The sequence below is a fragment of the Acomys russatus genome, chromosome 13, assembly GCF_903995435.1.
Source record: "Acomys russatus chromosome 13, mAcoRus1.1, whole genome shotgun sequence".
Classification (NCBI taxonomy): domain Eukaryota; kingdom Metazoa; phylum Chordata; class Mammalia; order Rodentia; family Muridae; genus Acomys; species Acomys russatus.
In genome coordinates, this window is record NC_067149.1 from 43,176,693 (window position 1) to 43,204,406 (window position 27,714).

The window sequence follows — 27,714 nt, forward strand, 5'->3', positions numbered from 1 at the left end:
TCACTGGGTGATGGAGCCACAGCTTTCATAGCAGTAGACTGTGTCCCAAGATGTCTCTGCAGGAATAGTGAGCTCTCTGGCATGGCCTGAGAACACGAGAGAGACTCGAGCCCACAGATGCCAGCCTGTGGGGCCAAGGACTCATGCTGCCCCTAAGAGCAATGGCATCCCAGCTCCTTCTTGCTGACCCAGAGGCCACACCTTTTCTCTTCCCCCTGGGTACTGCATGCCAATCTGCAGAATGAGAGCCTGCCCACTGGAGCCAATACTCAGACCACATGGAAGGAAAAAGCTCTTTTATTGCGTGGCCTCCTGGTGTCTTCCTAGCATACTGTCCTGTCTTCTGGGCTCAGGTATAGCAGTGGTTACAGTGGTCATATTGGAGACTGGCTCAACTGCAGTCTGGCAGTGGTCTCAGTCTGCTCTCCTGAACCCTGGAGGGCAAAGCCAGAAGAATTTGCATCAGATTCTGCAGGCAGCCAAGTCCTCCCCGCCCCCTCCACCCCATACTTCACATGCCCAAACGTCACAGGGATGGCCTCAAATGACTCTTTCTGAAGGCACTGTGGGACCCCATGATTCACAGTTGTAGAGACATTACCACTCCCACCTCCAACACAGAGACACACCATCCCTGGCTTCTAGGTTCTGAGGCACATACCATGAAGTACAAAGCTGCGGTGGGTGGGGGGGGGAACGCTGCTGATCGAAGACAATGGGTGAGGGTATGGCTCTGCAGTAGAGCGTGTGCAAAGCCTCGGGTGCCATCCTAGCAACACACACACGCACACTGACACACATACACACACTCATCGAGATGCTACTTTAGCCCAGGTTATTTCAAAGGCAACTACAAAGCTACTTAATACATCCAGGCAGGAGGTAGCGTTTGGGAAGTATAGAATTCCTCTACATCTTTCCTCACTTGATGGGCTGCCCGTGCAGTGAGAATTACATCAGTTTCCCAGCTGAGGAACCTGAGGCTCAAAGAGGCTGCAAACAGCTGGGTTGTGGCTTGCCCAGCATACTGCAGGTCTTGGGGGTTCCATTCTCAGCATAGTAAAAGGCTGTCTGGGGTCACAGAACAGAGGCAGAACTTGACCCAGAGCCTCCAGCTTCCAAGGCCTTCCCCTAGAAGCCTGCCCTCTTTCCAAGAAGCACGCCCCCAATCAGGAGAGGGTTTGGATGGGGAAATGTGGGGCACCATTACCTGGCAGCCGGAACTTCTGAAGGAGTGGGATGAAGCCCTGAAGTACGCTGTGGATCCGGTACACTGCTCAGGAACAAGAGGGAATGTCGGTCAGGATGATGGCCCCTCAAGGGTCAGGCTCATTCCCTGCTGCCCCGGAACCAAGGCACACCCCACACAAACAAAGCCCTAGCGTGCAATTTCAGGTCAATAACTGGTCTGTGGTTATTACATAGAAAACAAGTCACAGGCAGTAATAACAGGGACAGGAAACCGGCGACCTGGATACCTGGCTGTACCCGCTTGTTTTCCATATCTGAGGAGCTTTGTGTGTTTGTCACTTTAAACTGTTTTTGTGGAACTGCACCCCCCCCCTTTCTTTTCCCCCACCAGGTTTTGCCAATGACCTCTCACAAGACCTCACATGCAGGCAGGAAGAAAACACAGATGTAAGGTGTTTTAGTTATCTCTCTCTTTTTGGTTTTTCTTTTTCTTTCTTTCTTTCTTTTTTTGTTTTTTGTTTTTGGGGGGGAGGTGTTTGAGTCAGGGTCTCTATGTGTAGCCTTGGCTGTCCTGGACTCACTTTGTAGACCAGGCTGGCTTGAACTCACAGCGATCCACCTGCCTCTGCCTCCCAAGTGCTGGGATTAAAGGCGTGCGCCACCACGCCCAGCTGGTTTTTGGTTTTTCAAGACAAGAGTTTCTCTGTGTAGCCTTGGCTGTCCTGGAACTCACTCTGTAGACCAGGATGGCCTCGAACTCAGAGATCAGCCTGTCTCTGCCTCCCTAGTGCTGGGATTAAAGACATGCACCACCAGCACCAGGCAAGGATTTTTGGCTTTTGTTTGGATTAGATTGTGATTTATGGTGAGTCCAGCCGCCACCCCTCCAGGAACCTGCAGGCCTGTGCAGCTTCTTGGCAGGACCACTTACCCAGCCCGAAGTAGATGCCGATCGTCTCCAGGGAGGCAAAGGTGAGCAGGCCAACCCCAAGGGACATGAACCAGTCTGCAAGGGCAGCAAGGAGAGACCAGCCAGCCATTGTAGGGTTGTAGGTTGATGCCTGTCCCCATGCAGCCCCTACCCAGGTCCCCAGCCGGCCTCACCTGCATAGTAGTGGTAACACACCAGCAAGGCTCCAATGGCAAAGCAGAGGAGGACAAAATGGAAAAATTCATCTGCAAGAAATGGTGGAAACCAGTTCTCTCTTTCTCTTTCTCTCTCAACTCAGGCCATCACCATGACCCACTTGTTTTTATTTTTGCTTTGTTTTTCCAGTCAATGTCTTTATGCAGCCCAGGGTGACTTTCAACTTAGAATTCTCTGCCTCAGCCTTCAGGGTATAAAGGTTATAGGTAACGTGCCATGATACCATGCCTGGTTTCTCTTGTTTGTGTGTGTGTGTGTGTGTGTGTGTGTGTGTCTGTGCCTGTGTAGCACATATGTGCATGTATATGCATGTGTGCATCAAGTGAGTACCCACAGAAAGCCTAAAGGGGCATCAGCACCCCTCAGAGCTGGAGTTACAGGCATTTGTGGAAGACCTGATATAGATACTGTGATCAAAACTCCAGTTCTCCAACAAAACGGAAGTGCGCTTAGCCACTGAACCATCAATCCAGCCCCTTCTTGTTTTACAGCAACGGTGCTCCTGCTCTGACAAACCAGCATTAAAGAGCACCGTGGAGCCCCCTTCCTAGCCCTGTCTGTCTTCACTTTGGAACGTGTACAGCCACTCGGCTTGGGTTTTTTGTTTGTTTGTTTGGTTGGTTGGTTTTTTTGTTTTGTTTTGTTTTCTGGTTTTTCGAGACAGAGTTTCTCTGTGTAACCTTGACTATCCTGGACTCGCTTTGTAGACCAGGCTGGCCTCGAACTCACAGCGGTCCGCCTGCCTCTGCCTCCCAAGTGCTGGGATTAAACGTGTGCACCACCACTGCCCAGCTCTCTGCTTGAGTTTTATTTCTATTTATTATCCCCTCCTCCCCGGGCTGTTTGTTTTAGAGAAGGAAGGTTCTAATCAGCCCCCTGCTTGAGGAGACTGGGCAGCCAGAACAGCCACCCAGGGGTGCTTGGGAATTCATTTGTTGAGTGACCATTAGAGCACACAACGCCAAGTGCTACAAGGCTATGAGGCTAAAAAGAGTGAGAGAGGCTGGATCCCAGGGGGCTACTTAAAAGGGATGTCACCGGGTCGATAGCAAGACCTCCTAGCTTTCTCGGACAAGGGGACTACAAAATCGAGTTCAGGGGACATCAGGAGTAGTGGGTGCATACCTGCAATCCCAGCACTGGGAATGCTGAGGAAAAAGGGCCCCAAGTTTGAGGCCAGAATGATACACGGAGCTAGCTCCATGACAGCCAGGGCTACGTAAAGAAACTCTGTCTCGAAAAGCCAACCAACCAAACAAACAAAACCCATGGTTTCCCTTTCCTACACTCACAGTCTTGGCTTTCTGGCCTTATGGATTTCAGGCTTGGGGCAGGGGAAGCCCTGGAAAGCTCCCATCACTTCTCCAGTGGAACCTCGTAAATCCCTGGGCCTAACTATGTCCTGCCACAGGGCGCGAGAAACACGTATCTTTCTGTGTTCTCATGCACAGGAAAGGAAGTGTAAGACTGGGTGCCTAGCCCGGGCCATGCCCTTCAGTTAGCTGTAAGGCCCCCTCCAACCCTGGGCCTAGGTTTCTACAGGAAAAGACAAGCATTATTGCTTGTTCCTGCCCCAGGGTGATCAGAGCTGGGGACCCCTGACAGACATGGCTAGGGTTACTATCATTGTAGCCACCAGCCAGTCTTGCACCCATACAGATGTGCACCAGGCAGGAAAGCATAGCTCTTGAACACCGACTTACTCACCATCTTTCTTTATGTTCAGTTTTCTTAGCTGAGAGGCCTCCACTTCACCTTATGAATGAAAGAGAGAAAGATGTGTCTTTTTTTAAATATTTGGTTTTTTTAAAGATTTATTTATTATGTATATAGTGTTCTGCTTGCATGTACTCTTTTACACCAGAAGAGGGCACCAGATCTCATTATAGATGATTGTGAGTCACCATGTGGTTTCTAGGAATTGAACTCAGGACCTTTGGAAAAGCAGCCAGGGCTCCTTAACCCCTAACCATCTCTCCAGCCCGAAAGATGTGTCTTATAGATTGCAACTCCCCACTAAGAGACATGGTCGCTGGGTGTTTGTCTGTGAGGTACAGGGTTCTCACAGCAGGGGCAACAGGCAGGACCCTGAAGATAAGAGTAGCTGTCCTGGGACCCCCCCCCCCCCCCCAACTTCCTCATCCCTCTACAGGCCTAGCCCTGTTCTTCTTCTCATTTCCCCTATGACAGAGACATCTTTTGGAGCCACACAGGTGTTGACATCCCTGCTAGAACTGGCCCACTCTCTCAGGCCATTTGCGGTCGCCCTCTGGCCCCTCTGGAATTTAGACAGTCCCCTGCTATCCTTGGAGCTTATATATTTACCCCCTGCTGAGCCGGAACCTCTCCTTCGGAGTCCTGGAAATGAGAAACTCAGCGTTAGTGCCAGGTTGGCCAGGGTTCCTTGGCAGGTGCTTTCACCCTGGGAAAGGCCAGAGGTGACTAAGGAAAGGCTCTAAGGTGGCCCTCAACCTGCCTAATGCTGCAACCCTTTAATACAGTTCCTCATGCTAGGGTGACTCCCAGCCGTAAAATTGTTTTTGTTGCTACTTCATGACCATAATTTTGCTACTCTTGTGAATCCTAATGCAAATATCTGATATGCAGGATGTGTGACATGTGACCCCCTCCGCAAAAGGTCGAGACCCACAAGTTGAGAACCACTGCTTTAGGTAATTCTCCAGCCATGGGATCCAAGGGACGTTGTTTAGCTGGCTGATATCTGCTTCCTCTTGTGAGGACCCCATTTTCACATCCCACAACTCCTCTCCTGCCTGTCGTATGCAGTCAGGTCCCTAAAGCCCTGCAGTTTCCATGTCTCACAGCCATGACCCTGGGAGCACCTTATCAGGACAATGCTTGGACCTCACTCGACTCATCACCTTGACTCCCTCCCCTTCCTGGGTACTCACCTGACTCCCCAGCAAGCACCATTTCCCCAGGAGCGCCTGGAAGGAAGGAGAACCAGTGAGCACACACACAGGATGCTGCGCTACTGAGAAGGGGCATTGTGAAGAGAGGAAGCACCTACCTGGAGACTTACACCGAACTGCTATAGGCTGGGTGGGGGACCAGAGCAGGCTGAAAGGTTCCTGCTCTATCTACTGGGATGTCAATCCCCACCACAGACCATGGAAAGTCAGTATTTTTTATTAAAAACAAAACAAGATGGGGCTCTGGCGAGATGTCTGGGTAATAGTAAATGCTCAGGACCTCCCATAGCTCCAGCTGATGCCCTCTTCTGGCACTGCACTCATGTGCATAAACCCACACTCAGACACATACGTATAAAAATAGGGGGCTGGAGAAATAGTGCCTTTTGCTCCTCTTTTTGAGGACCTGGGTTTGGTTCCCACCCTCATGGCAGCTCATACCTGTTTATAACTGATTCTAGGAGATTCCAGCTCCCTCTTCTAGCCTCAACAGGTGTGCACATGGAACACAGACATACATGTAGCCAAAACACTCATACATATAAAATAAAATAAACAAATATCGTTTGTTTGTTTGTTTTTCGAGGCAGGGTTTCCCTGTGTAGTCCTAGCTGTCCTGGACTTGCTTTGTAGACCAGGCTAGCCTCGAACTTACAGAGATCTAGCAGCCTCTGCCTTCCTGAGTGCTGGGATTAAAGGTGTGTGCCACCACACCTGGCTAAAAAATGAAAATCTTAAAACAAAACAAAATAGTAAGGACAAAGAAACAAGCCTTGAGTTCAATCTCTAGTACTAAAATAAAAGAATAAGTACATTCGGATAAGCAAGTGAAATGACATAGAGATCACCCACAATGCCAGTGCGCAGAGGCAGACATATGTCATATTCCAGTATGTGCTGTATGGGTCTTCTCGCTCTGAATGTACCTGTGCTTCTTGCTGTTCCTCTGGGTCATTACCAGGAGTCGGGGGACTGGGTGGCTATTGGAAGTCCTGACTCTCTCACTGGTCAGTATGCATCTGTTGGGCTCTTTGATGAACTAGGTCAGTCTGTGGACTCTCCTGTTCTGTTGTAGTACCACTGACCAAAGTGCCCTGTTGTTGACACCTGGTCTCCATGTTCTCTCCACCTCCTCACCATCCTACAGGGCCCTTGGAAACAGTCCATAATTGGGGTCCTGAGCCACTCTCAAACAGTGCAGGCTTCCAAGAGAGTGGACTAGGTCATATCCCGTTTTGCCGATGGCAAAACTGAGGTCCAGCTCCGTTGAGTCAAGACCATGCTGAGAGTCGGGGTTTCAGTCGACAGAGAGTGTCTTTGATCCATTATAATCATGGTAGAGGGAACCCCCAGTCCCCCGTGACCTGCAGCAGCCTCACTACCTCATCTGTACCTGCCTGGGAGCCTTCAGATTATGAGACCCCCGTCCCTTGTTCTGTCCACTTGGCCCTCAGCCCTCACAACTCTCTTCTCCAAGGCCAGGAACAAGCAGTTACCTTCATAGAGCTGATGCTCATCCTTCAGCACCTCCAGCTCCCCATGGTCAGCACCTGGGTGGAGACAAACCTTAGTCAACCCTCCCCAGTGTCCAAGGGCCACCTCCATCTCCCCACATCTCAAGTCTCCAGAAGGCAAAACAGGGTCACTCATGCTTGACCTAAATGCCTGTAAAGGTTACTGTGTTCTGTTACTGGGATGAAACTGCAGGTCTAATAGGACACAGGGCTCAGTCAAGAATAGTTACAGAAGGAGGGGGCGTGGCCAGAAAGATGTCTCAGAGGTTAAGAGCACTGGCTACCCTTGCAGAGGACCCAGGTTCAGTTCCCAGCACCTACATGGCAGTAAACAGTTACCAGTTTCAAAGTGATCTTATAGCATCTTCTGGCCTCTGTGGGTGCAGGCATGTACATGGTACATACACATACAGGCAGGCAAAACACTCATATACATAAATAAGCCTTTACTTTTTTATATAAAAAGAATAGTTCCCATCGTGGAATGGGGACACATGCCTTTAATCCCAGCACTTGGGAGGCAGAGACAGGTAAGTCACTATGAATTTGAGGATAGCCTGGTCTACAAAGCAAGTCCAGGACAGCCAAGGCTACACAGAGAAACCTTGTCTCGAAAAACAAAACAAAAGTTCCCATTTATTAAGTTGTAAGGTGTGTCAACGGTGTACTAGGTTATTTATATTGGATGTTTCCATTTGGTTCTCATAGAAAGAGTATGGAGAAGGCACCAATGCATGCCTATCTATTATGCAGGCAAGGCAGCTTAGGCTCAGAGGCTCAATTAGAGCTCAGAAAAAAGCTCAGTGGGAGAGTGCTTGCCCTGCATGAGGCACTGATCTGATCCCAGCACGGGGGCGGGGGTGGGGGAGGGGTTGATGGAGAGAAAAAAAAAATGATTCTACCAAACTTCTATAGAAGGAGTGACTCTGCAGGCCTCTCATAAAATCTGCATTCCTTGTTTTGTTGTTGTTGCTGTGGCTTCTGTTTTTGTTTTGCTCTTTATTTGTAATTGCTGTTTTGTTTATTTTATCTACTTATTTGTCATCGTCATCATTGGTACTGGAGACTGAGCACAGGTCTTCTGGATGCTAACACAGACTTCACACATTGAGCTCCATCCCCAGACTCCCCAGCTAGTTGTATCTCGAAAAATAGAACTCAGGAGATTCAACTCCAGTACCACAGGCAGCATTTATTAAGTACTTTGTGTATGTCAGGCTCTGTAGTAGACATTCACTCATTAACTCTCCCTTTGCTCCCTCATATTCTTCTCTTTTCACAAAATTTATTTAATTATTTAGGCAAAGGTAATTTCCTTGGAGTGGAGAGATGGCTCAGAGGTTAAGATTACTGGATGCGTGCCAGGCATGGTGGTGCACGCCTTTAATCCCAGCACTCGGGAGGCAGAGGCAGGTGGAGCGCTGTGAGTTCAGGGCCAGCCTGGTCTACAAAGTGAGTCCAGGACTTAAGAAAAAAAAAATTCCTGGATGCTCTTGCAGAGGACCCAGATTCTATTCCCAGTCCTCATCTACAAGTTGGCTCAAAAAAAAAAAAAAAAAAAAAAAAAAAAGGATGATGACTCCAGTTCCAGGATATCAGACAACCCTCCTCTGGCCTCTATGGACACCACACATGCACATGGTACACATACATGTGTATGGACACGCAAGCAAAACACTCATACACACACGTGATATGGTTTTCTTTTCTGAGACAGGGTTTCTCTGTGTAGCCTTGGCTGTCCTGAACTAGCTTTGTAGACCAGGCTGGCCTCGAACTCACAGAGATCTACCTGTCTCTGCCTCCCTGAGTGCTGGGATTACAGGCGTGAGTGCCTGTGCCCAGTGTGATATGGTTTTTCGAAAGGAGAGATGGTGTGGTTGCAGCTCAGTGTAGCTCAGTGAAAGGATGAGCCCTGGGTACCACTCCAGCGTGGAACAAACAAACAAACAAAGCTCATAACTTCATTATCATAATTACTACTAATATCTTTGTTTTCCTGTTTTGCAAACTATTCTTTTTAAATATTTATTTATTTGCACGGGGCGGGTGGGGGGGGGGGCATGGAGCTCACACCACGGTCAGCAACTTTTGGAAGTCAAGTCTCTCCTACGTGGGTCCCAGGCACACAGCTCAGGTCATCAAGCTTGCCTGCAGGTGCCTTTAAGCCACTGAGCCATCTCACTGGCCCCCTTCTTCCTGTTTTGTGTATAAATCTTTTTTTTTACAAATACATGAGACCAGTTGAGTTTTATGACTTGGCGCCTATCACATCAGAGCTAAAGAAGCGCTCATCAAAACCAGACAAAGCAGGACGTGATGGCACGCGCCATTTCCAGCACTCAGGAGGCAGAGGTGGGGGAATCTCTGGGAGTTTGAGGCCAGCCTGGTCTACATAGGGAGTTGTAAGATAGCCAGGGCTATACACAGTGAAATCGTGCCTCAAAACAAACAAGAACGACAACCGTGACTATCATCACCAAGACAGTTTTCTGCTTCTGTCTGGGGCTTGTGGTTGTTATAGGGTGCTAAGTAGATTATTTCTCATTTATCCAGAACCAACAAGGCTGTGAGGAACCACCTTACAAGGCCCCACTGAGAAGCTCAGCAAGAAGCAATGGAAAGATGGTCACCCTTCCTCCTACCAGAAGAGCTGTCCCTGCGGGGCCTCCTCCGGTGTTTTCTGGGACCTCTGGAGTGCTGGTCCTCATCGCTGCTGTCTGTGAGGAGCAAACACAAGCTGTAGGGCCTCAGCTGGAGGGAGCCAGGGCCACAGTGGCTTTGGTGGGTATTCTCATTGTCCTCACTATGTGGAGGAAGGAGCTTTGCGTGGCTTGGGCTAGGACAGTGGCCCCTAACTTTTTATGTGGCTGTCCTCTTGGTGTTTTGTGGCTGAGCCCTACTTCTGCTGCCTTCTCAGGAGGCTTTCTTGAGAGGCAGCCAGGTCCTGTGAGATGCCATCTTAGGAGTCCACTGAGCACAATGCTGTGTCATCCCTGTCCTGACATCACGTGATTCTGGGTGTATGCCATGTGTGCATCTTCCCCACTTGTCTCTTTGATTATGAAGCTAAGCTGACTTCACACTTCCTATAGAAACCCTATTCACATTGCTCAAGCCCTCATTGGCCTTGTCCTTCCTCCCTGGGGTTTTTATGGCGCTAACTGTCTTGTTCCTGAGTCAGTCAGAGTTAGGGCTGGGTGACGTCTGTCTCTCCAACCACCTGAGCTCCTGAAGGTCACAGCCTGCATCATCTATCACTTCAAGCTGCCTAGCCTAGTGCAAGAGTCTGAGGGGACATAACACATGGCTGAGGTGTGTACATCTTAGGCTAGTCAGTGGTTAAGAATTCAGAGCCAGGAGTTTCTGGCTCTAGGGCTGTCTCCCAGGACTACCAAGATGGCCCCAGATTGATTGTGGATTCAATAAAAATTCCAGGAAATCAAGTTAGCTGTGCTTCCAAGACAGAGAAGATCTGCCTGGTAGTAAAGTTGTCCCTTGGTGTACAAGGGGAGAAGGTTCTAAGATGTGCCACACATACCACAGCCATACCAGTCCCTTACACATAACTTTGTAGCATTTGCATAGAAACTGTGTATGTCTTCTTGTATTATTTTTCTTAATTTTAAAAATATTTATTATAGCCGGGCAGTGGTGGCGCACGCCTTTAATCCCAGCACTCGGGAGGCAGAGGCAGGTGGATCGTTGTGAGTTCGAGGCCAGCCTGGTTTACAAAGCAAGTCTAGGACAGCCAAGGCTACACAGAGAAACTCTATCTTAAAAAAAAAAAAAAAAAAAAAAAAAAAAAAAAAAAAATTACGTGTGGTGGGAGAAGCACATGTCACAGTGCATGAGTGGTCTGTCAGAGTGCAACTTACAGATGTGTTCTTATCTTGACAAATAAGATTTTTAAGTGCCTTTATTCCCACCTTTTTTAACATTTGAGGCAGGGTCACAGTATGTTGTCCTGGGTAGTCTGGAACTCACTATGTAGGCCAGAATGGCCTTCGATTTTTGGTAATCCTCCTGCCTCTGTCTCCTGAGTGCTGGGATGGAACTCACTATGTAGGCCAGAATGGCCTTCGATTTTTGGTAATCCTCCTGCCTCTGTCTCCTGAGTGCTGGGATGGAACTCACTATGCAGGCCAGAATGGCCTTTGATTTTTGGTAATCCTCCTGCCTCTGTCTCCTGAGTGCTGGGATTACAGGCATGTGCCACCATGTCCAACTATGTTCTTCTTTTTTATATTTTTACAAATATATATTCAGTGAGAAAGAAAAAGTGATCTTCATTGCAAAATATCAAACACTATGGAAACTATAAATAAAATAAAACTTATTCCAGATTCTATCAACCAGGGACGATATCTATCAACAAGTAATCAACAATTAATTTAGCTTTGCCTATGATTTATTCATAACATAAATTTGGGGCTTAGAGAGATTGTTTGTTCATCTGTTTTCTATTTGCTTGGGGCAGTTTCCCTATGTGACCCAGGCTAATCTGGGACTGCCTACCTCTACCTCCCAAGTGCTGGCATTACAAGTGTATGCCACCATCCTTGGCTTTACCTATTAGTTATTCATTCACGTAGCCCAGCAGGCTAAGGATGACTGTGCACTTCTGGTCCTCCTGCCTCCACTTCCTGTGTGGTAGGATGATAGATGTGTGTCACCATACCAGGTTTGTGCTGTGCTGGGCATGCAACCCAGGGCTTCTGCTAAACAAGTGCCAGCAGAGCTACACCCTCAGCCCAAGCCTAGGAATCTTTCATCAAATAAAACCATAAGGTCAGGTCCACCATGTAAAATAGATCACAGTGCAGAAGCTCCAGCTGAGCAGGCAGAGAGCCCGCTCCCATACGCTCCCCAGTCTCAGAAAGACCTTCAGGGGCTCTCAAGTTTGTTACTGAGTCTTCCTTTTAATACAGCAGGTCACATAGCGTCCCTGTGTTTCACCTGTCCAATGAGACCAACAACAGTATTGTATCTTCCTCAATGGGGTCTTGTGACAATTGGTTGTGTTGTTATTTGTAAAGTGATCATGATCAGAAGAGTGTCTGGTATACAAATAATAGCTCAACAAATAATAGATCAATGTTATTGTAAATTCAGCCCTATGTGTTTTCTAAATTCCCCCCCCCCCTTTTTTTTTTTTTTTTTTTTTGGTGTTTTGAGACAGGGTTTCTCTGTGCAGCCCTGGCTGTCATGGAACTTTCCCTGTAAACCCACCTGGCCTCAAACTCAGAGATCCACCTGCCTCTGCCTCCTGAGTGCTGGAATTAAAGCGGTGTGCCACCACTACCCAGCTACTAAATTTATTTTTATTATTTTTAATTATTTTATTTATGTGTGTGTGCGTGTGTGTTTGTGTCTGTATGTCTGTGTGTGTGTCTGCGTGTGTGTTTGTGTATCTGTGAATGTGTATATGTGTGTGTGTCTGCGTGTGTGTTTGTGTATCTGTGAATGTGTATATGTGTGTGTGCGTGTGTGTTTGTGTATCTGTGAATGTGTATATGTGTGTGTGCACGGTGCTGTGGATGGAACTCTGTGCATATCAAGTCACACCCCAGTCCTAAAAATGTTTGCTATACCTGAGGAGGAAGAGGAAGATGATGATGACGAAGATGAGGAGGAGGAAGAGGAAGATGAAGAGGAAGAAGACTTGTCTCTCTCATACCGTTCCTGGGCCTTCCCATCTTGCTTGTGGAACTCTGTCTCTTGGTCTGGAGGCACACAGGCACGGTAATAAGTGCTTCCTGTCCCCTGCCCCATCTCTGGCATCACTATAGCCTCTCCAGGGAGCACTCGTCCAGCCAAGAGGGATAAACTACTTCCCTGAAAATCCAAGGCTGATGGAAGGTGTCCAAGATCAGGATTCTAGGAGACCCCTGGGTAGGAGTCGGGGCATCGAAGACAGCTCAAGGCAAACATTCCTCTGCATACATATTCTAGAAAAGAGGCTTCTAAGCCCCCCCTCCCCCCCGGCCCCACCTGGAGACCTCCACCTTAGAGCAGGTTCCGGTTCATGGTTCTCTAAGTCACACACAGGGTAGCCTGTGACCGAGGCCTAAACCTTCTCTTCCTCCAAGCTCAGACACATTAGACCCTTCCCGCCTCCTAGAGACTCTCCCCACTTCCAGCACAAGCTTCCCAGACTGAGGCCCTGGCCAGCTAGGAAGAGTGGGGAGCAAGCTAGGAAGAGTGGGGAGCAAACCAGGTCTCTGCTGTGGCTTTGATGTGGTCATCACGCCGCAGGACCTAGCAGGGTCTCTGATGGTCCCACCCATGGTGGAGTCTCCCCAGGGATTCTGTGCTCAGAGTCTCAGGAGGCAAACGTACAGTCTACAGTGTCCATTTCCCTGTGGACTCCACTGCTGTCTTGAGACTGGGCAGACGCTCCTGAAGCCTCCATCGCTTTTCCTAGAGGAAGAACAGCAAGCGGTTACCTTCACTTTAGCTAATATTCTTCATATGTAAAGAGCTTGGCCAATGAATAAGGAAAAGAAGGGAAACATCCAACAGTTGAAGTTATAAGGAGTCTTTTGTTCTTTTGTTTTTGTTTTTTGTTTTTTGTTTTGTTTTTTTTTTTTTTTTTTAGGCAGGTTCTTTCTATGTATCTCTGACTGGCCTGGAATTTGCTATTGTAGACCAGGCTAGCCTTGAACTCATAGAGATCGGCCTGCTTCTGCCTCCGGAGTGCAAGAACTAAAGGCATATGTCATTTCCAGCACCATTTTTTTTTCAAGACAGGGTTTCCCTTGTGTAGTCTTGGCTGTTCTGGATTCGCCCTGTAGACCAGGCTGGCCTTGAACTCACATTGATCTGCCTGCCTCTGCCTCTTGAGTGCTGGGATTAAAGGTGTGTGCCATCATGATGGGCTCACCATATTTCTTTTTATTTATTTTTTTATTTATTTATTTTTGAGACAGCGTTTCTCTGTGTAATAGCCCTGGCTGTCCTGGAATGCTCTTTGTAGAACAGACTGGCCTCGAACTCTCAGAGATCCGCCTGCCTCTGCCTTCTGAGTGCTTAGATTACAGGCCTGCACCACCACGGCCGGCTCTCACTTTTATTTTTATGTATTTTTATCTACTTATCTATTTTTTTGTTTGTTTGTTTCTTTGGGTTTTTTTTTTTTTTTTTTTTGGTTTTTCGAGACAGGGTTTCTCTGTGTAGCCTTGGCCATCCTGGACTCACTTTGTAGACCAGGCTGGCCTCGAATTCACAACAAACCGCCTGCCTCTGCCTCCCAAGTGCTGGGATTAAAGGCGTGCGCCACCACGCCCGGCCTATTTATTTATTTATTATGTATACAGTGATCTGCCTCCATGACAGAAGAGGGCATTAGATCACATTATAGATGGTTGTGAGCCACCATACAGGTGCTGAGAATGGAACTCAGGAACTCTGGAAGAGCAGTCGGTGCTCTTAACCTCTGAGCCATCTCTCCAGCCCCTCTAATTTTTATTTTTAAAACATTCTTATTTGTTGGTTTGTTTAGTGTGTTGCATTCAAGTGCACAGCACGTATGCAGGTCAGGGGATGACTTGTGGGATCAGCACTCTTTCTCTGACATTTGACTCCCAAGGATTAAACTCAGCTCATCAGGCTTGGCAGGAAGTGCCCTTACCCTCTAAGCCACATAACCAGCTCCAGGAAAACAATTTGAGAAAACAAAACAAAAACAGTGGGTCAGAGATACACATATATATCTTGTCTCAAATAAATGAAACAGACAATAGAAGTACACATTAGGGGAATTTGACTATTGATTGTCTTATGATAACATTAAAGTCTTCTAGAGGCTGGAGAGATGGCTCATTTGCCTCAGTAAGCTTGATATCCTGTGCTCAGACCCCTAGAATCCACACAAAAGCAATCTGAACCTCTGTAATCCTAGTGTACCCCAATGGTAGGAAGGTGGGGGGAGACAGAGTCGCTGGATTGCAGAGCAGCTAGGCCAGCACACTCAGCAGTGAACAACAGAGAGACGCCTTGTCTCAAGACAGACGGCGAGGATCAACAGGCAAGGCTGCCTTCTGACCTCCCATTCCACAGGTGCGCCTGTGAACACACACGCAGCTTTTCTGAGCTGGGCATAGTGGCAGGAACACCGTTTGAGGTTAGGAGTTTGGGTCGTCAGCCTACAAAACAGAGTAAGACTCTCAAAAGCAGCAGCAGCAACAACAACAACCCTCCCGCTTTAATCATAATGATATTATGTTAGTAACTAGGGCTTTATTTTATTTTGTCTAGTAAAGCCAGGGTCTTGCTGTATAGCCCTGGTCAGTCTGGAACTTGCTGTGTAGACACAGAGATCTGTGTAGACACAGAGATCTGCCTGCCTTTGTCTCATGAATCAAGGTATGTGCCACTTACCCCGCAGATTTAGACTTTGTTTGTTTGTTTTTGACATTCATTTCTTATGTGAGCGCACGTGGGCATGTGTGAGCAGAGGGCAGAGACCAGCTCTCAGGAACTGCTTCACTCTCCCACTGTGTGCATCCTGGGAGACAAACTCAGGTCCTCAGGCTCAGCACCCAGTGTTTAAGCCCCAGAGCCCTCTCACCAGCCCCTGGTTTTGCCTGTGTTTGTTTATTCGCTATGTAGTCCAGGCTAGCCTCAAAGTAATGGCAACCCTCCTGCTTTAGCCTTCTGAGCTTTCTTACATCTCTACTTTTTACTTAAAACACACAAACATTTATCTATGTAAAGATAGAAAGACAGGGGCTGGAGAGATGGCTCAGTGGTTAAGAGCACTGACTGCTCTTCCAGAGGTCCTTAGTTCAAATCCCAGCAACCCCATGGTAGCTCACAACCACCTATAATGTGATCTGATGCCCTCTTCTGGCCTGCAGAGGTACAAGCAGGTAGAGCACTATATACATAATAAATAAAGAAATCTTAAAAAAAAAAAAAAAAAAAAAGACAACAGGAGTTAGAGAGATGGGTCATCAGTTATAAGCACTTGTTACAGTTGGGCATGGTGGCAACCAGAAGCCAGGGCATCTTTGAGTTTCAGGCTGGCCTGGTTTACATAGTGAGTTCTAGTCCACCCAGAGCTACATAGTGAGACCCTGTCTCAATCAAACACGGTAGCAAACAAACAAAACAAAACAAAGAGAGCAAAGAGCACTTGCTGCTCTTGCAGAGAACCTGGGCTCCGTTCCCATCACCCACACGGTGGCTCACAGTGGTCTATAACTCCAGTCCCATGGGCTCCTACTCCCTCTTCTGGCCTTGGCGGGGCACTGCAGGCACATTGCGGTGGTTGAAAGAAAGTGGCCCCCACTGGCTCACAGGAAGTGACACTACTAGGAGGTATGGCCTTGCTGGAGTAGGTGTGGCTTTGTTGGAGGAAGTGTGTCATAGTTCCCTTTGGGTTGCCTGTGGCTGCAGAACTCTCAGCTACTTCACACCATGTCAGTCTGCGCGCTGCCATGTTTCCCACTTAAACCTCTTAACTGTAAGCCAGCCCCAGTGAAATGTTTTCCTTTATAAGAGTGGCTATCAAGCACTCGGGAGGCAGAGGCAGATGGATCACTGTGAGTTCAAGGCCAGCCTGGTCTACAAAGTGAGTCCAGGACAGCCAAGGCTACACAGCGAGACCCTGTTTCAAAAAAAAAAAAGAGTGGCCATGTTCTTGATGTCTCTACACAACAGAAATCTTAAAGACATACATGATGCACAGATATACATGCAAGCAAAACACCCATACACATACAATTAATTTTTTTAAAATGCCACCTTGTATTCATATTGTGTCAATCATCTTTTTTTTTTTTTTTTTTTTTTTTTGGTTTTTCGAGACAGTGTCTCTCTGTATACCCTTGGCCGTCCCGGACTCGCTTTGTAGACCAGGCTGGCCTCGAACTCACAGCAATCCACCTGCCTCTGCCTCCCAAGTGCTGGGATTAAAGGCGTGCGCCATCACACCCAGCTATGTCAATCATCTTACAAAGGGCATGTGTCCATGAGTCCCTGCACACCCCAGTCCATGACACACCAGTCCGGTAGGAACAGGATCAGCCCTCGCCTATGAATCTTTGTTTCCAAATAATAAATGATCTTTTGAAAGATGGTCTCGTTTGACCCTTACAATAATCCTGCAAGGTCAGCTTTACTATCCATCTACACAAGGAAATGTTGGCTCACAGAGATGATCAGATTCTGTCTTTCACACCGGAAAACAGTGACCAGGGACACCAACTAGCTAATGGGCCTCCATGGAGGCAGGTCAGATGTTTACGAGTGACACTGGTGAAGACCAGGCCAGGAGTTCAGAGCTCAGTCCCTTTGGGACAACATGCTCTGCTTTCCTGAGCTTCTGAGAAGTCATTAGTGGTCACTAGAGGTATGTCTCTGAAAATCTGAATGGCTAGCAGAGCAGGTTTGGGGGGTGGTGGAGGTGGGATAGGGAGGGGAGGATACATGTGGCTGGGACCAACAAGACTGTTTTAGATTAGGAAACCACCACCTGGAGACTACATTTCCCAGAATCCCTTGAAGTTGAGTGTTGAGTGTGGCCATGTGTCCCTTGCTAGTGGACAGGAATAGATATAGTAGCCTCCTGGGAAACGTTTACTGGTTGTAGGTGAAGAAGAAATGCAAATTTCTCTCTCTCTCTCTCTGTGTGTGTGTGTGTGTGTGTGTGTGTGTGTGTGTTTACTGACTTGAAGCATGTAACTTTCACATGCTTATACTTCATGATTCAGGTAGGGCTCCTCAGAGGGCCTGACATCTCCACAAAGTCATGAACCTAGGCAGGACCTCAGGCTGATTCATGTATCTGATTCCTGTTCCCTACATGCATAGGGTGAGGCACAGAGATGAAGAGGAGGAGGAGGAGGAGGAGAATGACCATGAAGGTAATAAATCAACCCTCAGAGCTCACTGCATTTCTGGGCAATGTTCTTTTTTTTTTTTTTTTTTTTTTTTTAATTATGTATACAGTGTACATTAGATCACATTATAGATGGTTGTGAGCCACCATGTGGTTGCTGGGAATTGAACTCAGGACCTGTGGAAGAGCAGACAGTGCTCTTAACCACTGAGCCATCACTCCAGCCCCTGAGCAATGTTCTAGTAGCCACCACTACCCAATAAGGGCTTACTATGATTATACCCATTTTATAGGTAAGAATGCCAAGGCACAGAGGAGCTGAGGAACTTGCCAGGCACACATGGCCTGGAAGGGGCTGAGCACGGGCTGCTGTTCTGTCTGGGTTGGGAGACTGGAGCACAGCTGGCATCTCCTTCCAAGCCCATCATTAGGATCAGGAAAGAAGCCACAAAGTCACTAGTAGCACCATGAGATTCTGCTGCCCTGGCTTAGATTTAGTCACTCTGGACACCAGCATGTCCCCATGGCCTACGGGACTTTCTGAGGGCATGTTTCCATTTTTTTTTTTTTTTTTTTTTCAGAGTCAGGGTCTTGCTGGATAACCCAGGCTCATGTTACATTTCTGAGCTTAAGTCAACCTCCCCTCTGAGTAGTTGGGATGGCAGGTGCACACACCGAACCCAGCTTTCTTGGGCAGTATGGTGCTGATCCATTAAGAGGGGTGGGTGGCCAGAGGCCTGAGGGTTTTTGTTTGTTTTTCTTTTGTTTTTCTTTTTTCGAGACAGGGTTTCTCTGTGTGGCCCTGGCTGTCCTGGAACTCACTACGTAGACCAGGCTGGCCTCAAATTCACAGAGCTCTAAATACCGCTGCTTAAGTGCTGAGTCTAAAGGCATGGGCCACCACACTGGTTTTGTTATGTTGCTGTTGTTGCTGGGTTTTCTTCAATTACTTTATAGCTCAGGCTAGCCTAGACATTACAACAATTCTCCTGCCTCTCCCTCCTGCGTGCTAGGACTACGAGCATGCATCATGTCCAGTTTCTTCAATCTAATTTAATCCATGTGATATAAGCCTTATCTTCCACAGGAGGAAACTGGGGCTCAAGTAGATAGAATGGCCTGTCCAAGGTCTCCGATTCATACTTGCCCCTCTACCCCTGTCCTATCACCAGCTAAAGACTCCCAGCTCCAGGGGTGAGCCCTTCTCTGAGGCTGGAAGAAAATGACGTATCTCATTCCTGGGCACTTCTTTCCAAAATGCTCAGCACTTCTTCAGTTTCCTTTTCAGAGATAGTGTCTTGCTGGGTCACCCAGGCTGATTTTACCCCTGAGCTAAAAGCCACCCTGCCTGTCAGGAATGCAGATGGACATGCGACAGCCAACTTTCCTGGAGAGTTTGGAGCTGCTGACCTATCAGGAGGGGTAAATAGAACCATCACAGAGGTAGGGTCCTCTGAAACCAGTTACAGGGGACTGTGAGCCACCATGCAGGTGCTAGGAACCAAACCCAGGTCTTATGCGAGAGCAACAAGTTTTTTTTGTTTGTTTGTTTGTTTTTTAAGCATCTGAGCCATCTCTCCAGCTCCAGCCTTTCCTCTTTTAATGTCCTCATCCCTCACTTCCAATGTCACCAGAGCACCTGTGTGCTCAGGATTTCCCCTCCAGCTCCAGTTGTCACAGGCTCACTTATGCCCACTGGGGGTGCTGATGACCACAGCAAACCCTCCCTGCCTCACAACTTGCTCATCACACCACTCAGGAGGAAAACATCAGAGGATTCCATTGCACAGAGGGGGAAACTAAGGCAAGGGAATAAAGAAAGAAAGCTGTATGAGGCCAGCGCTGTGGTCTGAATGCACTGGCAGAGGTTCATCGGGAAACTTCATCTCGAAGCAACAGTGTTGGGGAAAAGTTAACAGGGCATGATCAAGCCCTGAGGATATTCCCTGGGCAATATGTTGACTTGTAAAAACAAGTTTGCAGACATGGTAGTGCATGCCCCTAGTCCCAGCACTCAGGGGGCAGAAGCAAGTAGATATATGTGCGTTTGAGGCCAGTCGGATCTACATGGTGAGTTTTGAGACCAGTCTCAAAAAAAGAAAGAAAGAAAAGAAAGAAAGAAAGAAAAAGAAAGGAAGAAAGAAAAAGAGAAAGAAAAGAAGGAATGAAGAGAAAAGGAAAGGAGAAAAAGCAGGGGAGGGATGGTGGCTCGGTTGGTAGAGCTTTCACTTAGCGTGCAAAAGTCCCAGGGTTCACCTGCAGCATTACATAAAATGGTTATGATGCCACAAGCCTGTGTAATCCCAGCTCTGGGGAGATGGAGGCAGAAGATTCCAGAATTTAAGGTCATCTTTGGCTACATGGAGAGCTGAAGGCAAGCCTGGGCTACATGAGACTCTATCTCAATCAAACAGCAATAGCAACAAAACAAAAACAAAGCAAGGCTGGCCTTGGCTTGTTTCCTCAACTGCTAGGAGGCTCAGAGGTCTTTGTGCTCACAGTACACTCACAGGTCCCCTGGAGTGTGCCATCCTGTCCTTGTTGGCTTTCACCACAAGGCTTCATTATGTATGTGTGTGTGACTGGCCTTGGTGACCTCCAGTCCCTGGACGAATGTCCCAATCCTCCAATCTTATCTTGCTTTTCTGGGACCAGAGCCCCACAGTCTCCAATGCCCAGGTAAACCCCCCAGTACTCTCTAGGATGCCAAGGCACAGAAGCCTTGGAGGTACCAGGCAATGCAAATAGACTTTACAAGGTCACCTAGGAGCTGGTTTAGTCAGTCCCTTGAGCACTTTTCATGTCTGCTGTAGGAAATGTCCACACTCGAGGCCAGCCTGGTCTACAAAGCAAGTCTAGGACAGCCAAGGCTACACAGAGAAACTCTGTCTCAAAAAAAACAAAAAACAAAAACAAAAAACAAAAAAGAAAAAGAAATGGCCACATTTATAGTGGCTCAAAACAAAATACATTACTATTTTTAGTAGTTGAACACATTAGAAGGTCAACATGGGCTTTTCTTTTATTTCAGTGCTGGGGATTGAACCAGGGCCTCAGCATGCTGGACAAGCTTCTACCAAGTCTGCATCCTCGATCCTGTTTTTGTTTTTGTTTTTTTTATTTGTTTGTTTGTTTGTTTTTAGTTTTTCGAAACAGGGTTTCTCTGTGTAGCCATGGCTGTCCTGGACTCACTTTGTAGACCAGACTGACCTCGAACTCACAGTGATCCGCCTGCCTCTGCCTCTCAAGTGCTGGGATTAAAGGTGTGTGCCACTACACCCAGCTCGTTGCTGTGTTCTTATTCTTGTCTCTGCTACCAGACTATGTTATCCACAGTCTCCCCGCCTGTACAATGGGATGCTAATCTTTGTTGTTCAGAACATCATGGGAATTAAATTTTAGAGCCTAAAATACTGCACACAAAACATAAGCCCCCTCCCTTGTAGATTCACAATGTCTCCTAAGTTTAACTAGTGATCTGGTTTCATGGGAGTTTGGTGGCCATGACTTCTTGAGGCTCTCTGGAGGTCTGAAGTCAGGGATCCACTGTCAGGAGCAAAATTAGCCGAGAATGTGGTTATCTAATTGTTCTTCACCTGTAGCTAGACTGTGGCCCCCTGCAGGAAGCCCTCCCTCACGGCTGGCCTGCTCCCAGCTTCCCCACTCCGAGCACTACTGGATTGCTTTGGAGCGCTGTTTCCCCGTCTCTGCCGTACACTCCTAAACCAGGAGCTCTCCCTTCTAGATGAAGCCTTGAAGGTTAGCCTGTCCAATCACAAGAACCCTGGAACTCAGGCATGATGGGACCTGTCAGAGAAACTAGAACAGCCTTTAACAATCTTGTGAGGACAGCAGGCCTTTAACAGGCTCCAAAAGCAGGAAGCTGACTTTTTTTTTTTTTTTTTAATACAGTGTTCTGCCTGCACACCAGAGCCAGAAAAGGACACTAGATCTCATTATAGATGGTTGTGAGCCACCATGTGGTTGCTGGGAATTGAACTCAGGACCTTCGGAAGAGCAGCCAGTGCTCTTAACCTCTGAGCCACCTCTCTAGCCTCAGGGAGCTGACTCTTGAGACTTGTGCAATACGCACATTGAAGGCTCTGAGGCCCGCAGGAGAGACCGCTCCTTCACTTGGCTTCATCCCGTCTCTATGCAGGAGCCCAGGCCTTGTCCAGGATGCAGTCCAGTGCTTTCCACACAACCCTGATGACCTCAGGGTTCAACTCTCCCTCTGGAATCCAGGACAGTCCACCCACTGTGGACGGTGCCCACCTCTCAGCTCATCAGTCAGAACAGCTGGGGCACACGGAGTCAAACATAACCCGGGTGGCCCAGGGACACAGACCACAGAGCTGACTCACCAGCAGCAGAACCTGAGGTGTGACCTTCAGAGACTGCTTCAGAGATCAACGGCTGGCCAAGAGCTGCAGAGGAAACTGAGGCAGCAGCCCACGAGCCTGGCCCTGGAGTGTCTTAAGGCTACTACCATGTCCTCTGAACCAGTGGACATGTCACTTGCCTCTGTGTCCTCTCTCCTATACAAACAGGAACAAATGCCATCCATCACTGGGCTTTGAGTCCAGCGGTGGCCCGGCTGCAGACAGGGTCTGGATTAAGCCATTCTGGGAAGTGGGGTCCCACAAAGCCTGTGTCCTCACTTAACTCCTACTCTGCCGTTTCACATTTGCAAGCCTGCTCCCGCTGTGTGAGATGGTTATAATGCCATTGGGTTACAAGGGCTGCTGTGAGGGTTGAGCTAAGAAGACCACTGAGCTCCTATGAGTGGGAGCCACACACAGACAAAGTGCTTCATAAAAAGCAGTCCTGAACTGAAGAGCTGAGGAGATGGCTCAGTCAGCAAAGAGCTCACCTTGCCAGCATGAGGACCTGAGTTCAGTGGCCAGAGTCTATGCAAACAGCCAGGCCTACGGCACACACCTGTAATCTCAATGCAGGAGAAGCAAAGCCGGGCAGATCCCTGGGGCCCGATAGCCAGTCAGCCTCATCTAATCTTCAAGCGCCAGTACCAGTGAGGGATCCTGTCTCAAACAACAAGGTGGGTGGCTGGAGATGTGGCTCAGCAATCAAGAGCACTGGCTGTTCTTCCAGAGGACCTGCGTTCAATTCCCAGTACCTACATGGCTGCTGACAACCATTTGAAACTCCAGTCCCAAGGGATCCAATGCCTGCTTCTGGTCTCTGAGGGCTGGGATTAAGGCTGTGCGCCACCACACCTGACCCAAGAATAAGAACTTAAAAGAGCAACAAGAACCCAAGGAACAAGACCTGAGTGTTTCCTCTGGTCTCTACAGTCACACAAGCTGGTGTGCAAACTCAGAACTGAAAAAAAAAAAAAAAAAACAAGCTTAAGATGGCAAGGTGGCTCAGTGGGTAAGGGTGCCTGCTGCAAAGCCCGACGACCTGAGTTCAATCCTCAGGACTGACTCCCACAAGTTGACCTCCGTACGCATGCCTCACACTCACGCATGCATGCACACACACGCACATGCATGCACACGTGCATACACACAAATACATAAATAAATGCAATTTAAATAGATTACTGTTATTTGTTTTAAAAAGCAGGCCTGCACCCTCTTAGGGAAGCTGTGTGCCAAAGAACCAGTGTAATAACCCCCTCCTCCCTCCTGCTGAGCTGATGTTGCATTGTTGCATATCCCAGCTACTCTGTGGGTTTTGTGAAGCTGTGTGTGAAGTCTCTACCTCATTGTTGTATATGCAGGGCCTCCATCCTTGGGGTCACTCTCCGGGACCTGGAGAGACCAACAGAACTCCGAGGGTGTGGGGTCCCAAGACTCCATGCAGCAGAGGTGCCGAAGGAGCAGGGACTCTGCCTAGGGTTGAGCACAGTCTGAACAGGTCCAGGCTGCTACCTAGGGGGTCAGTGCAGGGTCACTCCTGGGTAGAGCCCCATAGGGTTTCGAACCGTCCTGTTCAGTACATGAAGTAATTTTCTCAAAAACAATTGTTTTGGGGTAGCCCTGAGCACAGTCAAGTGTGGAGTCAAGTTTGTGAGCAGTGGTGGTTAGTGACCATATCCTTTAGCCCAGAATCTGTTAGTCCCTGGAATAAACGTCTCCAGAGCAGAAACAACAGGTCTGCTTGTTTCTTTCCACACAGGTCCCACTGTGTAGCCCTGGCTGTCCTGGAACTCACTATGAAGAGCAGGCTGGTCTCATACTTAGAAAGATACACTTGACTTGTGAGTACTGGGATTAACGGTGTGTGCCACCATAAAGGTCTTCTTTCTACTGTTTTTTGTTTTGTTTTCTCTTGGTTTTTTTGTTTGTTTGGTTGGTTGTTTTTTTCGAGGTAGGGTTTCACTGTGTAGCCTTGGCTGTCCTGGACTCACTTTGTAGACCAGGCTGGCCTCGAACTCACATGGACCTCCTGCCTCTGCCTCCCAAGTGCTGGGATTAAAGGCATGCGCCACCATGTCCAGCTCTATTGTATTTTTAATAAAAACCAGCTAATAGCACATAGTATAATCTTAACATGCACTCATGGCCCATGCCAGGCAGAGCACAAGCGTCCATGTGCAGTGTCCCCAAGGCTAGTGGGGAGCCCCACAATACAGGCTGAGATGCAAGCAGGGTGCAGGAGCCCTACTGAGTCAATGGGAGGCTCAGACTATACAGCTGTCATTGAATCAAGGGTGAACAAGTGTCTTCAGAGTCCCCAGAAAGAAACCGCGGATGGAGATAGCGCTAATCGTGGAAGTACAAGTGGGGACAGGAAAAGTGCAGGCAGTCCAGCCGCTGCACTCCCGAGGCCTCTGCCAGCCTCATTGCCATTGAGAACATGCATTTCTCACCTGTGCAAAACTGTGGATTGGCTGCGCACGCCTTTAATCCCAGCGCTCAGGAGGCAGAGGCAGGCGGATCTCCTAGTTCAAGGACAGCCTGGTCTACAAAGCTGGTTCTAGAACATCCAGGGCTACAAAGAGAAACTCTGTCTCAAAAAACCAAACCAAACCAAACAAACAAAAAATTGTTTATTGGACTGATAACAAGAAAAGTGCTTTTTTTAAAAAAAAGTGGCTCTCCCCCTCTCTCAGGGGCCAACTTTACTCCCTGTGGATATCAGGCCTCAGGACACAGTGCCTACCAGCGTACAATGTACACTGTGTACTGTATTATACAGTGTACAGTATAAACAAAGCTGCTTACCAGCATACGGTGGGGTTGGGTCCAGATAACACACTGTAAACTGAAAGTAAATTGAAAATGCATTACTGTACCTAACCATCAGCCCATTAGCTCAGCCACATAGCACATTGAGTGCTGGGTTTTCTTTCTTCTTTTTTGATTCTTTTGAGACAGGTTTTCTCTGTATAATAGAGCCCAAGCTGGCCTTAAACTCACAAAGATCTGCCTGCTTCTCCCTCCTGAGTGGTGGGATCCAAGGCATGCACCACCATGCCCAGCAAGTGCTGGGTTTTTAATGAGTGGCTGATTTGGAGATGGCTGTTCCTGTTTTAGTACTGGACTAGCATTTGCTCTGGATGCCTAAAGAGGAAAGGCTGGTATTATTGGTGGTGTGTGTGTGTGTGTGTGTGTGTGTGTGTGTGTGTGTGTGTACATGTTGCAATAAAATGACCTGTAGCTCAGTTTAAAGGTGGGCCAAGGATATGAATAGATGTTTCTCACATACATGGCCAATAGATCGCATCATAATTCATTAGGGAAACATAAATCAAAACCATAATGAGATCCCACATCACTCCCACGTGCATGGTTAAAATGAGACAGACAATAACAAATGTTGGAAAGAGTGAGGAGACACCAGAGAGAGCCCTCACAGACTGCGGTAGCATGGTAATACCATGTAGCCTGGCCTAGAGAGCAGTTTGGCAGTCCCTCAAAATGCTAATCATAGTTACCAGTAGATCCAAGATTTCACTCCCAGATATATACTCAAAAGAACTAAATTCTGGGTGGGTAAGGGCACCTGATGCCACACCTGACAACCTGAGCTCGATCCCCCATGACCCACATAGTGGAAGGAGAGAACTGACTCCCAAAAGTTGTCCTCCCATCTCCACATTTGTGCCACAGCACATGCACACACGTGCCCCATACACATCCATAAATTAAATAAATAAATAAATAAATAACACCTTTTTATAGACCTGAAATGCCTAGCTACATCCATTGAGTCAAGTTCTTGTGGGGGAAGTGCCCACTTTGGGGTACCAGGTCGATCTTAGGATGAGAAGTGTTTTAAACCCGATAGTCAAGGTTGTATAACTTAGTGAGTATATGGGAAACCTCCGAATCGTACCATGTAAAGAGGGAAAGATTATGGCCAGTAAATTCCATCTCTTAATAAAGTCGGTTTTTTTGGCAAGGAACAGGTGAGATAAGGTGCCATGTAGCCCAGGCAGGCCTTGAATTTACTATGTAGCTGGAGGTGACTTTGAACTTCTGCTTCTCCTGACCACCTTCCAAGTACTGGGGTTACAGGTATATGTTGTCATGTCTGGTTCAATAAAGCTGTTTCAGAGAGACAGAGACAGACAGAGACAGAGACAGACAGACAGACACAGACACAAAGACAGAAAGAGACGAAGACAGACAGAGAAACAGACATAAAGAGACAGAAAGAGAAAAAGAAAGACAGGGAAGAAGGGAGGAAAGGAGAGAGAGAGAGAGAGAGAGAGAGAGAGAGAGAGAGAGAGAAAGAGAGAGAGAGAGAGAGAGCGAGCGCTAAGAAAGCACCTTTAGAAGAATGTTAGAGTCCAGATGGCCTAGTGTTGCAGAGGGCCACATTACCCTGAGTTCTAGTCCTATTCCTTACAGATCTGCTTGCTTGACTTTAAATAGGACACCATCATCACCCTCCCAATGCGTGCACGCATGCGCGCAGGCGCGCGCGCGCGCGCGCGCGCGCACACACACACACACACACACACACACACACACGTACATACGTTGTTTTTCCACCATGCCTCACCTAACACAGGCTCCCAGCCTCTAGATCATCTGGGGCAGTTTTAAAACAGAACAAAAGAAAACAATAGTGCTTTGGATAACCTTTCTGTCCCCTTTAAAATGCCTGTTGGAGGCTTGAGGACCAGAATGCTCTGGGCAGACACCCCCTGGTGAAGATGGCTGCCATGGGCAGAAGTGTCCCCAAGAGGGCTAAGAGGAACTCTCTGGGGTCTGCCAGCACCCTCTCCCCTGAGGCCATCCCACTTGATGAGAGGCTATGCCTGGCAGCAGGGCCTCCTTCCCCTCCCCCTCCCACTGAGTTCAGCATTTTCACACTAGAGGTGCCTTTCAGCACCTCTCCCCAGCCTCCTAGCCTGTCAAGGGAGGGTGATGGCTAAGCCAGAGGCAGAGGCTGAGACCCTTTACATCCCTAAACGGCTGGGTTCTACCACAGCAGGCTGAGAAAACCCTATAGATACTTAGCCAAACTCTTCACTTCCAAATGGGGAAACTGAGATTCAGTGAGGGATTTTCTGAAAGTCCACAGCAAGCCAGCGATGAGAGTCCGAGCTGGTCATGGACTGTAGGCAGGCCTAACCTGATGGAAGTATCCAAACAACTATGGCGAGGCAAAATACTTCATCCTGGCCTGATTTCATCCACAGCAAAGCCTGAGGGGCTTCAGCAAGCCAGGAAGATGCAGAGTTGGGCTTCCGTCCCAGGCCCACCAAGGAAGCACAGAGCCAAGTCTAAGGATCAACCATTTCTCCCAATCCTCCTATAGCCACCCACACTACCCCTCTGATTGAACCAGTCCCGTGTCCCATTACCTGGAGTCCCTGGGCTCATGTGAGCAGCAAGGCCAGCTGTGTGTTGATTGTGAATGTGGCCAGGCAGAGGTAGGGAGGTAGGAGAGGCCATGGCACCATGACAGCAGAGGGCGGGGCCACCATGACGTTGCCCCTGGGCCCCACTGGCTCACCCCTGTGCTGTGGCATTCCTTCCTGTGGTGCTATCAGCCCCCAGGCCTTCCTGTCTGACTTGCTTCTTCCCTGCCAGCATCCTAGGAGGGACAGAGGGTGGCAAATGCACCCCTACAGACCCCAGGATCGCATTGCAACCTCAG

The 27,714-nt window shown here is 48.2% G+C and overlaps 1 protein-coding gene across 1 annotated transcript; it reads right to left on the reverse strand.

Moving 5' to 3' along the window:
* On the reverse strand, positions 1-27,714 carry Tmem40 (transmembrane protein 40). The gene is made up of 12 exons (XM_051155642.1): positions 27,571-27,714; positions 13,128-13,208; positions 12,380-12,511; positions 9,431-9,505; positions 6,768-6,821; positions 5,251-5,286; positions 4,664-4,696; positions 4,046-4,093; positions 2,296-2,367; positions 2,123-2,197; positions 1,211-1,273; positions 1-86 (listed from the first exon to the last, which is right to left on the reverse strand). Exons 1-12 carry the CDS (start codon positions 27,584-27,586, stop codon positions 1-3), a joined length of 771 nt encoding a protein of 256 aa, XP_051011599.1. The 5' UTR covers positions 27,587-27,714.